This window comes from Zalophus californianus, chromosome 9, assembly GCF_009762305.2.
Source record: "Zalophus californianus isolate mZalCal1 chromosome 9, mZalCal1.pri.v2, whole genome shotgun sequence".
NCBI lineage: Eukaryota > Metazoa > Chordata > Mammalia > Carnivora > Otariidae > Zalophus > Zalophus californianus.
The window spans coordinates 33,436,419-33,454,857 of NC_045603.1; the positions used below are offsets into that span (position 1 = coordinate 33,436,419).

At 34.6% G+C, this 18,439-nt stretch overlaps 1 protein-coding gene across 4 annotated transcripts in view; it reads left to right on the forward strand.

Moving 5' to 3' along the window:
• MGAT4C (MGAT4 family member C) overlaps positions 1-18,439 on the forward strand; it is a 1,006,121-nt gene that overhangs the window by 979,731 nt on the left and 7,951 nt on the right. For 3 of the 4 annotated variants that reach the window (XM_035721958.1, XM_035721959.1, XM_035721960.1), the window contains 2 exons: positions 11,319-11,471; positions 16,785-16,932. In XM_035721958.1, the coding sequence (XP_035577851.1) occupies positions 11,325-11,471; positions 16,785-16,932 (295 nt within the window). In that variant the 5' untranslated portion in view covers positions 11,319-11,324. Of the gene's footprint in view, positions 1-2,080; positions 2,722-11,318; positions 11,472-16,784; positions 16,933-18,439 lie in introns of those variants that run through there. The other variant, XM_027595770.2, reaches the window with a different exon arrangement.

Genomic DNA, 18,439 nt, shown 5'->3' on the forward strand with positions numbered 1-18,439 from the left:
ATCCATGGAGATTAAAATGTGAGGCAAATGTAGAGAACAGTACTTTTCTTAAACTGATGCACAGAATGACTAAGCCTAAGGAGGAAAAGAATTATGTAGGAAAGCATGTCCACATATAAGATAACTTATTGTTGAGCCTCTGAGAAGTGAAATAGTCTCTCACATTCCTTGGCCTTATATACTTCTAAGTAGTTCAATCCCTATATGTCTCTAACCAGGGGTAGGGACTCCAGAACTAACATGCAGATTGGTTTTCACTTCTATGTCCCTCAGCTTTACTTCTAATGCAGGCCTGATTCCGCTCAATGTTGTTTTCCAAAGGAGGGTCCAACAGAGTTTTCTTGGAAATTTGCTACATTTCCCTAGGAGTTATCTTCTGGCACTATGAGGCTATCTTTCTGTGTTTCAAATGGGATATTCAAAAATCCTCCTAATCTAAAATTGCTCAGAGATAGGTGACTTTAACCCTGTGACAAAACTTTGATACCAGACTTGTAGAATGAAAAGTTCTAATAAACTGTATGAACATATGTTTCTAAAAATGGTATTGTCCTGCTTGACTGGCTGTTTTGCATTTAGTTGATCTGCAGATGGCAGCTCATCAAAGATTCTGAACCCCATTCCAGAAAGGGTTATTATTTTTAAGTTTAAATTAAGTTTTGCTTAATCCTTTTTTTTTTCCATCTGCCTAACCTCCAAGCAAATCTAATTTTTTAGCTATTTTTTTCTGGACTGTCTGGAAGATAATCAATCCTTCCACTTGCATTCAATGTGGTTACAGTAGTTTCAAGATTGCATCTATGAGGAAGGATATAGCCCATTTCTGTGGAGTTGTGTCACTACAACCACACCCACTGCAATGTATCCAAAATCCAGACATAATCAGTCTTGTAGAACTTCAAAGTTAGTTGATCAATAGTCTTTGATTGTGATCACTTGCTTTGTATTTTAAAAGATGCAGAACTGTATACAAACAAAACATCAGGAGTAAGCACTTTAAAGGTCAGAGGGAGGCCATTGGGAGGTGGCAGCTCAGATCCCTGAGGCACCATCTTGAAACTATCTGAATGAAGCTCCTAAGTTTCATATTTCTTCCTCCAGTTATTGGAGGAATTGCTGAAGCTCCTGTCTCAACCAATCTAAGCTTCACTGTGGTGGCAACTTTGCAGTGTGTTTCTTCCAGTTTAGTGATTTGGGGCAAAATCACAACCTGTATAAACTTCAGTGTCCTCAAACAGGGGATACCTTTCATATAGTCAAGAAGGGAGGTGCTGGCCTGCAATGGATTCTCTGCTGCTCCTGGGGTCCTCCTCCAAGTCCCACTGATTGGCATGGCTCCAGCACACACAGCTTGTAGAGAGGCAGCAAAAGGAGATGGTACCTGAAGCAATGGAACTCCCACCCTAGTGGACACAAGTAGGTTTGTATTTCCTGGAGGAAATTTTTTTTTTTCATTTAATATAAAACTACTTTTATTATTACAAAACAGAAAAACTTTGGTTATTTTATCTCAGCACTGGGAAGGTGAAGTAGGACACAGGATGAAGAAATTGTAGTTTTGATCCAAAAGAATTGTTCAAATTCTCTGCCTCCTCTACCTGCCTGGTGCTCCTTGGCTGTCTTCCAAGCATCCTTTCTTAGGAAATGCAAAGTACAAATAAAAGTGCAGCTAATTCCAGAACTTGAAAAATAAAATGGTTCTTAACGGTCGTTAGGATCCCCTTCCTCTAGTTTTGCAAAGAGCAGGACTGAAATAGACCAATGGGGTTTGGCCTCTGTACAGTTTTCGCTGCCTGAAACTTGGGGTCTTGGTGGTAAGGGAAATCAGGGTCCGAATGGACCTCCTCAGTGAGCTCTGTGCAGGGCTGGCTGTGCTTTTGCTACCATGTGGTTTACCACCGGGCATTGTGTTATCACTGTGATGACTGAGACCATTTGCAGGCAGTTTTCTTGATTTCTGTCCTGTGGCACAGCAAAGCCCTGTTGTTACGTTTTTCCTACTAACCTGACCTGACTGACAGCCACCCCCCGCGCCTGACCTGGAAACGCATCCCAACATCTCGGGTGGATCTTCTCACTTCCGGCCTAGCAGCGGAACTCTCAAACTAACTTCCCACTTCTGGTTCAGGGACTGATATTTAAGAAACAAATGATGAACAGCGTACGGGTAGGAAAAACCATCAGCATCAGGAAGTGTTAACCTGAACTCTGATAATGGCAGTGAGAATGGGGGAGCGGCGTGGGGTGGGGGGAGAAATTGTGGCAGGTGAGATATTGAAGGCTTGAGACAGAACTTGGAATATTTCTGACTTTGGGAGAGCAGGAGACAAATAACTTTTGAGATGATTTAATTTGGCGATTAGAAATCTAGGCCTACCAAAAATGAGACGGCAAGCACGAACAGGCTGGAATGGAAAACCATCCTGTAGTTTTAGATTCACTGTGTTTGTGTGAATAGCAGGAAATCTGCCTAGAGATAATAGTCTCTATTCAAAAATTGGAAATAGGCTCAGGAAGGAGTCCTAGCTTAAGATCTAAATTTTGAATTTTGCTCAAATTTGGTTATAAGAGAGGTCATGAAATGTCAAAAGGTTGTAAAGAAAAGAAGAGAAGATTGGACAGAATGGTGGGAAAGAACAATATTATAGGACGGAAAGATTACTAAGAATGTCTTGTCTCCTCTTTGGAGATGGTTTGTGAAGTTAAGAAGACAAAATTCAGGTAGGATTAGTACTAAATAGTGAGAAAGAATAGTACTTTCTCACTGACTGACTTGTTTCATTGTCAGTGATTATAGCTACATTTATATATGTATAATTATGTGTATATAAGTGTATAGGAGTATTGCTACACTATTTGTAATTTCAAAATTGTATGTAAATACATGAATATATAATATACATTTTATATGTGAATATAAATAAATATATCCACATATTCAAATGTAATAATCTTTACAAAGGAATTATAGAGTGAAAACAATTTATTTCCATTTAAAATATTTGGTATAGCATTACATCCAAATGATTTTTAAATAGTTATGTCTTTGAAGTAGTTTCATATATGTGAACATTCAACACCTGGATCTTCCAAAGAGAATGTGATTCTTAAAAAAAAAAAAAAAAGGCTTATTGAACCAGATGTGCCAACTTTGCATACATTTAGAGCAGAGGAGTAGGGTTTTTATATATCCTTATTTCCATAACTATATTCACAATCAATAGTGTTGTATTATAAATTTCTGACAAAGAAGCTGTTTTTTAAAACATTTGCAGTAAAACTACTAAACAAAACATGTCCCATTACACGTGCAAGAGATAAAGTGTATTGTAGCATATGTTTTTTGCAAACAAATTTCTCATGACATTTAGGTTATATAAAGATGATATATATTGGAGTGCCTGGGTGGCTCAGTTGGTTAAGCGACTGCCTTCGGCTCAGGTCATGGTCCCAGGGTCCTGGGATCAAGTCCCGCATCGGGCTCCCTGCTCGGCGGGAAGCCTGCTTCTCCCTTTCCCACTCACCCTGCTTGTGTTCCCTCTCTCACTGTTTCTCTGTCTGTCAAATAAATAAAATCTTAAAGAAAAAAGATGATATATATCATCCTGAGAAAATAATTCACTCAAACCATGATAATATGAGTTATCATTTTTCTAAATGAACCTAATCTGCTCTGAAAAACACTTTTTACCTCTCTAAAATTATTTGAAGACTAAGTCAAAACTTTCTAACAAAATAAGACACTGTTTGAACGTGGAACCAAAATACTGTTCAAATAATCTGTCCTCATTTGTGTGACTGATATTTTCAAGCAGGAGCATGCTACTGCAGTTTATATTATCAAGGTGTGCTCACCTGTTTAATAATTTCAAACAAAATTTTTACTTTCTTTTAATACTTCCAGTTTGTAAACGATGGTGAGCTTGAGTTTGCCAAGCTCAATTTAGTGGTTTTCAATAGATAGTTTTATTACTTACTTGTATCAACATGCTTTCTTTTCACACTAGACCCTAAGAGACTTATGCTGTTGCAGAGTGCCTGTGGGTTAAAAATGGCTACCAGGAGTGCCTGGGTGGTGGAGTCAGTTGGGCATCTAACTCTTGTTTTTGGCTCCGGTCATGATCTCAGGTGGTGGGATCAAGCCCCATGTCAGGCTCCACACAAAGGGAGGAGTCTGCTTAAGATTCTCTCTCCCTCTTCCTCTGATCCCCTCCCCCCAAATTAAATAAATAAATTATTAAAAAATAAAAATGGCTACCCAGTAATGCTACCATGATATCTAGGAGTTACCTTGCATTTAAATCTCTCCACTTCTCTCCATCACATTTCCACCTAAACCATCAGTATCTCTTTCATGGGATGTGGCTCTCTCCTCCTTTGTTGGATTATTTTGTATTATATTGGTTTATGGTCAGACCCGAAACATTCTTTAAAATCCCTACCTACTGTATATATTTCGTTGACCAAAACACACACACAAAAATTAAATATTAAGAGAAAATGTTGGATTGTCAGATGCTCTGTCTTTGCTATTTTTTGACTATTTAAACTGACAGATTCTGAGAGAAGAATATTATTATCCTTCACTGTGTTTGCACATCCATAAACATGTGCTTATGTTTCTAAGAGTTCTTGATTTACATATGTTTCTGTTCTGATATCTCACAATTTTTGTTCTCCTGACCTATTTTAGGCTGTGAGAATTTATAGACTCATAACATTAGGCATTTTGACTTATTGAATTTTCTGTTGTTTCTGATTTAAGAAGTTGCTGGTTGTGTTATTTGGTGGTATTTGTCTGGAATTGTAGCATTTAGCTTTACAAAGTGGCCTTAATTGAGTAGTTTTATGCTTTTATGGCTTTTATTCACTCACATTGTATATCGGGGTGCCAAACTGTGGTATCTCATTGTCTGAACTTGTTTAAAACACTTTGCTCATCCCTTTATCATTAGCCTTTTTGAATATCTATGTTTTAAATATGTTTCTTTTATACAGTTTAATGTTTGGGTTTGTGTGTATTTGTGCATGTGTGCACACCCACATATGTAGCACAGTTTGAAAATCTTTTCTTTCAAAAAAATGACTTAAGCCCAGGGGCAGCTGGGTGGCTCAGTCAGTTAGTCATCCGACTCTTGATCTCAGCTCAGGTCTTGATTTCAGGGTCATGAGTTCAAGCCCCACACTGGGCTCCACACTGGGCATGAAGCCTACTTAAAAAAAAAAAATTAACAAGCCTCTAGGCAACACAACCAATCCATTTTACATTTGCCAAATCATTTATAGTGGAAAGAAAAACAGGTGCCTCTAGATGTCCCAAGTAACATTAAAAGCAAGACAATAATGCATACTACTTATCAAGAAAAAGAGAAGAAAGTACAGACAAAGAATTGTATAACCAGCAAGATATTTCTGACCATGATGAAGAAATAGGGGGTTGATTTACCCTTTCTCCTTAACTAAAGCACTAGACTAAATATGTGAAACAAATACTCATATTTTTATAAATACAAGCAGAAAAGGGCATGATTCCTGGTAGAAGGGAAACAAATGAGATAATTGCCACAGCGCACTGTTTAGAGTTTCTAGGCTGCAGCACGAGGAGAGAGAATCCAGTGAGACAGTGGGCTCCCTAGGGTGAGGAGACATAGTTGAGAAGCTTGAGATTCTGACATGGCTGGAATTCAAGGGCAGAGTACCAGAAAGGAGAAAGCTACATGGAGACTACAAGTGAAGGGAGGGAGACACACGGGGAGAGAGGGAAAGAGAAAGAGAGAGAGATCTACAAAGGGTTTCCCTCATGTCTTTGAGCACTAGGCATGTGTGTGAGAACACTGTCCAACAACTGGTAAGGGATCACTGGAAAAGAACAATTCGAACAGTTTCTGGAATGTGGTTTTCCCCTCCCTTCCCCTATGATCCTCTGTGCTGTTTCTTATATTCCTCATATGAGTGAAACCATATGATAATTGTCTTTCTCTGATTGACTTATTTCGCTCAGCATAATACCCTCCAGTTATAATTTCCCTTTCTAATAATAATTCCTTTTGTCAATTTTTGCTATCAGAGTGCTGGTTTCAGAGAAGGCTCCAGTCTTGGGCTAATTTTACCTCATTACTAAGGCAAGATTCTTCTGAGTACTCTATCTGATGCCCAATCTGTTACGATTTTTTTTTCTGTTTCGGATGAAGGAAACATGAATTATTTCTGTCTTTGCATTGCAGAAACTGTTCTAATTGTTCTAATTGTTGATAGGGGTCCATTTTATTTTTTTACATGTAGCTGTCCAGTTTTCCCAGCATCATTTATTAAAGAGACTAACCTTTCCTTACCAAGTATTCTTGGCTCTCCTGTCAAATATTTAGCAGACTGTAAATGCATGGGCTTATTTTTGAGCTCTTGATTCTGTCCATTGAACTGTGTCTATTTCTTTGACAGTACCATACCATTTTGATTACTATAGCTTTTTTAATATACAGTAGTTTGAAATCAGGAAGTATGATGCCTCTAGCTTTGTTATTCTTTCTTATGATTGCTTTGGGTTTTCAGGGTCTTTTGTGACTCCAGACAAATTTTAGAATTTTTTTTCTATTTCTATAAAAACTACTGGAATCTATAAAAACTATTGGAATTTTGATAGGGATTGCATTGAATCTATTGGCTTTGGGTAGTATGGACATTTTAATGATACTCTTTCAGTACATGAACACAGGATATCTTTCTATTTGGGACTTCTTCAATTTCTTTCATCAATGTCCTGCCCTGACTTTTGAAAACTGCCTTCTGGCAACAAACTAGAAAAATCCTGGCACTTACTTTTTTCATTCCCTTTCCCTCAGAGATGTTTGCCCTTGCTGCCTGTTGTCCACTATCTGAAAATGGCAATCATTAAATGTGGATGAAATACAGTTCCTCCTGGAAATGCAGGAAACCTTGATACTTTCCTTTCAATGACCAATTTCTAGAATCAGAAGATGATGTAGTGATCACCTCTAATTGTGATAGGTTTCTTACTTTCTCTTTCTCTTCTTTTTATCATTACCCTATATACATGAGTTTGTATTAATTCAATATTTTTCTATCAATCATAGTCATTTTTTGATGGATTGATTTTCTCAAGTTTTCTCAATAGAAGCCTCTTTAAGCTATTTTCTGTGTCCTTTAGATATGCTCCTACTAATCTCTAAGAGCTTCCTTGCTTCATGGCACAACAGAAAGATAGCCTAACCACAAAGTCCCTTCCTCCTACCTGAAATCAGCTATTTTGTTTTCCTCTCAGTAAATTTAATTGACTGTAATTCTAGGGTTTTGTTTTCTTTTTTCTGAATATTTATTTGGAATTTCCTGGACCCAGATGATTCTGTTTCAGATGAGAAAGAAGTTTGGATGAATTATTAGCTTCCTTAATTTTCTTTTGCTGGTTTGTCTGTTTTTTTTTAATAAATGACACATATTTTGATCTGTTTTCTGATCCTTTGTTTGCTCTGATTTGGGCTCCTCAGCCAATTCTGCCTGTTCTGGGTGTTATTGTTTTCACTTATATATACAGTGAAATTTGTGCTATTATATTTCTCATGGGTTTGCTGTGAGGGTGTACATTACGGAAGGTTATTTGTGCTCTGATTGTTCTGAATGGATTTTGGAGGATTCTAACTTGAAGAATTGGATCTTAGAATTCAGATGATCACCATTACTCTCCCAGGATTCTGTCTTTCTTTCTTTGTCAACTCTGGAATTACAACCTGGGGTTTTGTTGTTGTTTTGTACTATTTTGCATTATTGCAGAGTACTCTGAAGTATTGCCTCCAAAATAGTATACTCTCTACTTCTCATATTACTTGAAATATCATATATCACCCACCTCCTCACATTATATATTTATATGTTTATTAGGCTAAGTAGATTTAATTAAATTTTTTTCTGCCAAAAAAATTGAATTTATGTCTTTTATATTATTTCTATTTTATTCAAGAGATTGGTATCACAGATTGTTATCACCATATATGTGGGATAGTTTGTTGGCAACAGTATGTTTAAAATGTCATATGAAACCTAATTAGTAAACTGTATACCACTAGTGGTTAATTGAGCAGACGCCGATCAATTTTAATATTTAAAAACTGGAATCATTCCTTGTAGAGACACCTCAAGAAAACCCTGGATTTTTTCTTTCTTTCTTTTTTTTTTCATTTGTAAAACTAATGGTAGTATTAAAATCTCAGCTTTGTTATGAAAGATCAATGAGCTCCCCTCGCAAACTGTATTGCCTAGCATTTAGTAAGTATTTAATAAATTTTAATAGGTATACTTATTTTCTTTATATGTAATTATCTACATTTGAACTTTGCAAATTCAATTTGTAGTCACATTATTTACATTTTGTCTTTGTCTCCAAGGAATAGAATTAGAATATACTTCTTCTTGACTTAGCATTTATATTGAATTTATAACATTCAAATTCAGAGCATCCAAACCATACCATACAGGGCTACATATTTTTAAACTTTATTTTCTTGAAAAAAATTTCTGTGTTTATGCTTTTGTGTCCAAGAAATAAAATGCAGTTTTGTTTTCCAACAGATGATAGAGACTTTTGAAAATTAAAAGTAAATTTTTAAATATTATTGAATATATTTACATTTGAAAGTATAGAAATTGAAAAAAGTAAAAACAAGATTGAAAATTCTTGATAATTCTTCTACACTAAGATGACAGCAGTTAACATCTTATAGTTTCCAATTTATTTTACAAATATCACTGTCCTGTAACACTATAGCTAAACATTTACCCACGAATACAATTTTTGTCTTTAAATAGAATTTTAGAAGTATAATTGCTGAGTCAAAGGGAATGTGTGCATTTGGTGTTATTGATAAGTTTTCACAAATTGACATTTAAAAATATTGTGTCCATTGGTGTATGATCAGATACTAATCCTTTGTGTTTTTGTCAATTTTTAATATTCAGGTAAAAATCTCTTACAAACATAATGCAGTTTTATCTACAGAAGCATTACCAGATAACAGAATTTCACTTATCATGCTTTGGTTTAAATTGCTGTATATTTTCTTATTGAACAATGTTATAAATGATGGATCTATAAACACATTTTTAACCTATAAATACAAATTAGAAAGTGACCCTATTCCAGAAGTGGCATCCCATATGAAAAGAATGGTTGATTGGATATAAAGTGTGGTATACAATAGTAATGTTCTTTATTTCTGACTCCCAGGGAGATTATACTTCCCACACCCTTGAAGTCAGGAGCAGTAATGTGACTAGTAGCTATGGCCAGTGCACTTAAGGAGAAGACCATCAGCTCTCCAGATGAAAAATAAATAAATAAAATGATCCACTACATGATAAAGGACAAAAAGATAAATTCTAGATATGTTAGAAAATCTATCCATGGAAAAAAAACAAAAAAATAAAGGAGACTGTCCATATTTTTTAAACATTATACCAAAAAAAGCCATATGTATGAAACAAATTTGAAATCAAAAACACTACACTGCAAAAGTCAGACCAAGAAGAAAATTGTGAGAATTCATAATGCCTTGGCTAGAGAAGATTTAATAAACACATGCCTCCCTGGGTGAGACTAGTTGAAAAGCAAAGGAGTGTCTGCAAACTGGACCTCCTTTGCAGTTTCTAGGCTGAAAACAGCCAGATCCTTGTTGCGGTTCAATGCTCTCACCCAAGGAGTAAATGCTTAACTTAGAGAAACATTTATCTTTGATGGTCATGCACTCCATGCACTCCCTGACTGCACACACGTCACAAGCACGGCATGTTCTGATCACAGGGTACTCCCTATGCCACTGTTCTGATTCTTAAAGCTTCACATTCCTTCTTGTTTTTCTTATTCCCTTGATGTATTGATAACGTTCACAATAAAAGTGGAGGCAGTTTGACTTGGGACCTTTCCCCACTAGAGTGTCTGGTCCCCACACCCTCTCCTTTCTCCTCCTAAGGTGTCTGGAGTAATTTTTTCATTCACTGCCTCAGGATTTGCTGGCCAAACCCAACAGAAAATATAATACTTGGGGAAGATACCTAAATATTTTCAACATAAGCAAAGATAAGTGTATATGTGTGCATCTCTACACATATATTTAAAATTTCTACAAATCAACAAGAAAAATTAAAAAAAAAACCTAGAGAAAAATATGGCTAAAGAAAATGAGTAATTCTTAACATTTCTTTTTGAGAATTCTTCCATTCTCTGCCTTTGTTAAGCCTTTCTCCCAATTCCTAATATTCTTTCTTATAATTTATAAGGATTAATAAATTATTTCTTGCATTAATTCATTGAAGAGATATTGCTTGCCTGCTATGTCCTAGACATCATTTAATGGTTTGGTGGACAGGCCATTTTCACTTCCTGAATTCCTTTATTTATATAAATACTTCATCCTAACACTGAGCTCAGGAAGACCCAGTACCCAACTAGAAGTGGTACAGTTTCCAGATTATACTTGATTTTAGACAAAATATGATTGATTCAACTAGTCTTTTGAACATTCCAGATATGTTTATACTTTTTTGAACAAACCATCAGTAATCTAAATAAATCAGTGATTGGAAAATAACACAAAATGTAGAAGAGTAGAATGGGAAAAAATATAGATCTCCACTAATCTTGCTGATGCTAATTTTGTTTTTGCAGTCCATGAATTATTATAAACAGCCAAACTTCTAGTTAGTAGATCAAGCAAGGCCATGTAGATATGCCACCCCAGGATCTACTCTCACTTAACAAGAATTATTGGAAAAATAAGCAAACCAACTGTAACTCAAGTTCTCGAAAATATGTTTGGACTTAGCCCAAAAGTTTAACTTCCTTTACTTACGACTTCTCTCTCTTTGACCCAGGTTCCCTCCCAGGTGTTCTTTTCAGTGCACTTACTCCAAGATCAATATTAGGCCCATGCTTCTAGTTTCTTCCATTTTCATTACATTATAGTATGAGGAGGTAGAAGTTACCGTAGTGTTTGTATTTCTCTTTTATTTTTGTGCTGTTTCTCATCAAAGGACTTTTTTTTTTTTTGCATTACCATTGCTAATGTTCATTTGTTCAAAAATTACTGAGATTTGCTTTTTATTTTTATTTACTCCACAGCAACATAAAGCAGTGCATTGACCTTATGTTAAGATATTACTAATCTGTGAAAATCATATGTGTGAAATTGGAAACAACTTTTTAGTTAAACAGGTGAAGGGTGAGATTTTATGAAAGCCTGGCTTTTGATACATATGAAGAAATATTTACATCCAAAATTAATTGTCAGTAATTCTGTGCCCTTTTTCCACAGGATAGAATGTTTAAATTTTGTCAAATGAAGCATATTTTTGAAACACTTGATAAAATGAGATGCTTGAGAAAACGTTCCACAGTATCATTCTTGGGAGTTCTTGTCATTTTCCTTCTCTTTATGAACTTGTACATTGAAGACAGCTATGTTCTGGTAAGTTTTGGAGGTTAATTATTTTTGTTGTTGCTTTTACAAATAAGGTCTAAATCAAATTAGGCTTAGTCCAATTGTAACCTAACTTCAATCCCCGGCTGCTGGAACGGCCTTATTTTAGCAAAACTGTAACATGTATACTTTCTATCTAGCTACTTTTTGTATTAATTCTATAAGCCCAGCATTACAATTATTTTGATTTATGTTGCAATGTTTTCTTTAGTGCTGCATATTGTAGTTCAAATATGTGTATTTGGTTATAAATAAATTAGCTATCACTATGCTGGATTAATTTTATGTATAACCATAATAATTTCTGAGCTTTAATTTGAAACATGTAGAATTTTAAAAAATTCTTAAAGATATTAGTCCTTACTTTCTCAGTTTTTTAATATTATCATTGAAATTTTCCAAATCTTATTTTTTAATTAATGATACTAATTATGCTATTTTGTTAAGAAGTAATATTTTATTATAATGTATGACACCTCACTTGATTTTGAATAGTCATAAATGGCCACCATGTTATATATTTATATTCATTGAAAAGTAGTATGGAACCTCAAGAACTAGAGATAATGATGTGAAAACTATTCAGTAGTTTAAAAAAGATAACTTAGTGTATAATATATAAATGAACTTTTAAGTAAATTCTAGAAATATACAAAAGGACTTACTCTGGCTAATTTTGAGAACTCTATTTGTTCTATTATTTGTTATCATTGTAAATACCACATCATTTCATGTCTGATGAGAATAACATGGACATTTTTGCTTATTTACTTTATGTCTGAATTGAGCTTAAGCTATCTGGAGAAATCCTAATCTTTATGTTATTGCCCCTGTTCACATATTTCAGAAAATCAAAATCTTTGGACACAGAGAGGACTGAAAAGTACTTTCCACCATGCAAACATGCTGAAAGTTTCAATGAATATCTTAGCAAGAGAAAATCTGACAATAACCACAAAGAGCATTTCCCAGTAAAATGTTTTATTTCATTAATTGAACATGATATTACCTACCCATGAATTGTCATGTACTATTCTATGCCAATAGGCCAACCATTTGATCTTAGTTGGGACAGATCCTCTCAGGATGTCTTCTATAAAGCATCTTGCTTCCATTAGCATTGTTCTTTGATGATGAAATTCTGCCATATTCCTAGATCTTGACTCTGCCTATGCCTTTTACATTCACATATACTTCTTGATCTTGTGGTCCCTTCATTCTGTTATCCATAGACAATTCACAATGGCTGAAATCACCACAGATGAATAGAATTTGATTAGGCATGATTTAGGTAAACATAGCAAACTGGAGAAACTTACTAATGAGATGCATTTTTACCTTTCTTTAAACCCAATTATTAGGTTTATGAGACTTACAGACAATATAGCAAGCCCCATGTGACCCCCTATTTTTTCTGGAAAAAAATAAAGATCATAAATTAATAAAGAGAGCTTTTGATAAATGATTTAATTTTGTAATAAAAATTTATCTTTTGCATCTATGTCTATTGGTAGCAGTAAATCACATCTTGTAAACCAAACACATGGTATTGACAGGATGCTTATTGTATTCAATGACTTGCTGCATTTGTAAGACACTTTTAAACACAATTTCAGTGTTTCATTTTAAACAGACAAAGGACCATTGTATGCAACAAACATCCTTACATCTTGTTAATATAGAACCTCCTCAAATTCATTGTAAAATGTGTAAGAAGTAATAGAGTATATATCTATAAGAGGATCAAATACTAATGCCCTGTCTTGTGGATTTGTACACATGTCTATCCAAGCTTCAGTCCTACCCATCTAATGTAAAGGGTGTGATTTAATGAAGCAGCTCTTACTAAAGAGTATTTACTTTCTCAATGAAATTTTCTCTGGCTAGATTACACATATATCTAGTCAAATTTACAAATCAGGCCAAGTGTAGAGAATAGATTTCTCCTTCGTTTTAAAAATTGTTATTTTTGGGCGCCTGGGTGGCTCAGTTGGTTGGGCGACTGCCTTCAGCTCAGGTCATGATCCCGGAGTCCCGGGATCGAGTCCCGCATCGGGCTCCCTGCTCAATGGGGAGTCTGTTTCTCCCTCTGACCCTCTCCCCTCTCATGTTCTCTGTCTCTCATTCTCTCTCTCTCAAATGGATAAAATCTTTAAAAAAATAAAATTAAATTTAAAAAATTTTAATTATTTTTAAGTACTTATATTAAGTTGGAAAAAGTGAGTTAAAATGATGGTTAAATACAAGCACTCCCCTTACTGAAAATTTAATGACAGTATTTTTATTACTTTAATTTCTCACTATTTACTGATGATTTTTTTTACCTAAATTCATCCAAAGCCAAATTTCATCCCAAGGCTTAATATGTATAAAGATTTAAAACATTTAAATAATTAATGTAAAACTACACTAAAATTGCTTTTCTAAAAACGTTTAATAGCCAGAGAAAGCCAGCCACCTACTACTGTATACTAAGTATACAATGTAGTTTCTTTGTAACACTTGTCCCTTTTGACCCTTCTGTCCGTGTTTATTTCAGTTTTCACAAAATTATCTCATTCAGTTTTTTTTCTTGACTTCAGAATGCCACAATGTGTACAATTTGCTAAGCATAGACATTCCCAGATCTTTCTTTTCCTGCCTTCTTTTTTAAGGGGGAAATACTACTTATAATTCAGAGAAATAAGATAAACTATTACAAGTAAAAGATCTCTGGAGTTACTTAGCACTTTCTATTCTGCTGCTTTTGCTAGAAAATCCATTTGTGGCCTGAAATCCTTGGCATATAACAGTTTAATGTATTGCTTACATATTCGGGACATATGTGCCTTTCATTCGGAAAGGAAGCCAAGCTCAGTGTAAGAGACAAATACTATTACAAGGCAAACTAAGTAGAAGAGACACTACATGCCCAATCAACTGAGCCTCTGGGCTGTGAACATCTTCAAAGTAGCCACCAGGCTATACACTTAGTCTGTTGCTAGTCCATTGAATTGCATTCCTATCCAGAAAATGATTGTCATAAAGCTTTGTCTTATTACTGAGAAATACACCGCAGCATAGTAGCTACAGAAAGAAGGTATCCAGGGAGAGCCTAGCAGTACAGATAGATGCCCCTGGAAAGCAGCCAACAAGGCTGACTCAGGTGAAAGTTGCATTATTTATTTATGCTGAAAAGTGTAAAGGAGCTTGTTCTTGAGAATTTAATAAAGTGCTTTCATATAACTTCCATTTCATTTTATATTCTGTTATGTCCTTCAATCAGGATGAATGTACTCTATCTTAACACACAAAAGGTCTGGAATTTTACACATTCAAGATAGAATTCTTAAAGAAATATTCAATATCCTGCACTTCCTTTAGAATGTAACATCACATAAGAGCAGAATGGTAAAATGAATTCAGAACTGTGACTACTGTGATTCTTATAGATATTTCTCCTAGACCCTATTGATAATGGACACTATTACATTACTATTAAAGAAGTTGGTGCTGAACTGAGTCCTTAGTTACTTTTTTAGCAATCCTAAATTTATTTTAAAACTCTGATAATGTTCTATAGGTTTTCAGAAAGACAAAGATGAAAATATTTATGTGTAAAGAAATTATAATAATCAGAATTCAATAGATATTCAATATTTATAAGAAATATAGAATTCAAGGTATAATTTCATATATTTTGAAAGTCTGTAACCTATAGATGGCAAATATATTATAAATATTGTAAAAGGCTAACATATTTTTCTCAATGATCAAGACAATATAGAATATAGAAATACAGTATTAAAGACCAAGTATAGGTTTATAAACATAATTGAATATACAGAAGAGATATTCAGAAGGGATCTTGAGTTAGCAAAAACCAGATTGAAAGCTCTTCCCAGTCATGGTCTACTATTGTCAATTTTTATTCTAAGACAATTCCAGTCTGGCCAATGATTTAAAATTTTGAGCCAGTCTCTTTCTCCATTGACATTTGAATGTGATGCAAAGTGTTGAATGTTCCAAATGAGGTAAAATTTGTATTTGAATCCTTTCTAATTTTTATAATAGTGATTTAATTAAAGTTTTATTGACCACAGGCAGATAATATGAGGACCAAATTGGTTCAAATGCATTTAATTCCTCTATAGTCTTAATGGCTTGCACATGCCTGACCTGCCATTGTATATGGAATAGTAGAAATAGATCCATATAACATCACACAGTACAGTAGACACTTGCCAAAAACAACAAAATTCTTTCTAAATAGGTTATCTTTGAATATATATTCTACCCATGGTAGTAAGCCTGATACAAAGGCCAAGCAAGTCAATATTTTGCTAATAATGTATAACCAATAAAAACTTGATCAAATCATGATTAGATAATCAAAATCTACTATTGAACTTATACTAAGTAAGAGAGAAAAAGGGACCAATTAGTAATTAACAGGATATATTTAAGCTAAATATGAATCTTTTTTTAATAAAAACCTTCTCAAACATTGAATGACAGAAGTCCATTACCAATTACATAAAGGGGTTCTTAAACATAAAAGGACCAGACTTCAACTCCAATAGAATACTGCTTACACAAACACACACACACGCATGCATTCACGCACATGTACACACACACACACAAGCAACAAGCAAACATATCATGGGAAAAAGTAGTGCAAGTTCTGAAGACATTTCCTAGACTTGGTACAAATGTATCGTAAGATATCTTGAAGACATGTGAAAAAACACTGATGTCACAAAGACCATGGCTATCTATTCTCAACAGTCTTTGATTATAGTGGCCATATAAGTAACTGACTAAAGCTTCTTGACTAACAAATTATCCAGAAATAATTATATAGAAATTATGTATGGTATTATTGAACAATTCTTGAAGAAGATGAAATAGCTTAATTATGACTCAAATATGGTAAACTTAGTAAGAATTAGCTTTACATCACTGTAGATCATTGTGAAATTTTAAGATCATTGAATTATTGTAAAGGATTTGAATTTTAACATAAAGGCAGTGGGAGTTTTCACATAGAGATTTTTTTTGTCCAGAGAATGCCATTATTAATGTATGCTGTGGAAAAGCAAATAGAAGAGAAGTAGAAACAGTACAATTGGAGTAGAGACTCTAGGTGGGAATTCAGGTGAGAGATGAGGATCTATAGTTTGTGGTGCAGTAGTTGAGATTTATATAATACCCATGTTGCATATCAACCCCACATGTTCGTTGTGTAAGGAGAAACTTTATTTAATCCATGACCATCTATTATTTATTTATTTTCTCTGCCTCCTTCATGGCATTCAGGAAGGAGATAAACAACTTATAAGGGAAACATCCACACATCAGCTGAATTCAGAACGTTATGTGCATACTTTCAAAGATTTATCTAATTTCTCAGGAGCCATCAACGTCACCTATCGCTACTTAGCTGCCACGCCTTTACAAAGAAAGCGTAAGTATCCCTACACTTTCAAATAAAGAACACATAAAGTATTTTTGTTTTTTTAAAATTAGGGGTCGTCTGGGTGGCTCAGTTGGTTAAGCGACTGCCTTCAGCTCAGGTCATGATCCTAGAGTCTGGGATCGAGTCCCAGGATCAAGTCCTGCGTCGGGACCACTGCTCAGCAGGGAGTCTGCTTCTTCCTCTGACCCTCTCCCCTCTCGTTCTCTCTCTCTCTCTCAAATAAATTAATAAAATCTTAAAAAAATAAATAATGAAATAATGACAACTGGCTTCATTTGTGTCGCAATAAAACTTTATGGGCTTTACTAATATATATTCTTTGGGAAGTAATTCAGTGTTTCCTCACAAATTGCAGTCACTGATCCAGTTCCATTAATAACCCAAAAAAGAAATTTTTTAAAATGCCTAATTGTTATATAAACTTTCAAACAGTTTGCTGTAGAACCACGTAGAGAGACTGAGAAAAATCAATTTATTTGAACTTTTAAAACTTCCCTTTTAAAAATACTATTCTCATACCGATATATTTTCTAACTCTAATGCTCTGGTTTTTATGACTTGCCACTGCTTTTGAAGTAGTGAACGTCATTGTTTTAGTTTACCAAAGTGCTATAACCAATTACCACAAACTAGGTAGTTTAAAACGATGGGGATTTATTCTCTCATATTTCTGGAGACCAGATGTTCAAAATCAAGGTGCTGACAGAGCCACTCTCCTGAAAGTTATAGGGGAGAATCTTTTCTTGACTCTTTCAGCTTTTGGTCACTCTTGCCGTCCCTTGGTTTGTGGGAGCTTAACTACGGTCCCAGTCTCCATCTCCACAGGATCTTCTTCCCTTGGTCTTTGTGTCTCTCTGTGTTCTCTCCTCTTCTTCAGGGACACCAGTCATTACATTTAGAGCCCACTGTAAATCCAAAATGATTTATCTCAAGATCCTTAACTAATTATATCTGCAAAGACTCTATTTTCAAATAAGGTCACATTCTGAGGTTCCAGGTAGACCTGAATTTTTGGAGAAAACTATTCAACTCACTATCGGTAGATTGGATCTGAGAAGTAACATACTACACACACTCTATGGATCTCAAGACACCGTAGACTATAGAAGGTATTGATCTAATTAATGTGCCACTAAGAAAACATAATCATCAGTTTTAATTGTAAGATGCCATCAATTACAATATTCAACGTGAGTTTAAAATGTTTCTGTGTGAAAAATATGACTCGTGAAATCAATGAAACACAGTGATATCATGAATTTCTTAATGGGTCATGTGGGGACCACAGAAATTGAATTCCCCATTAAGAAGTGTTTATACAAGTGAGTCTGTGATCACCAGGTTGAGGAAATTGTAACTTAACTTAATTCGGGCTTCTTTAGGTCTATCTTCCATTCATTCCTTCATTTCAAATGTCTATCGCTCTTAAGCTTTCTTCTAATTGCATAAGATTGCCAATGTTTATTTTTATCTCCATCTGTTACACTACCTTTGT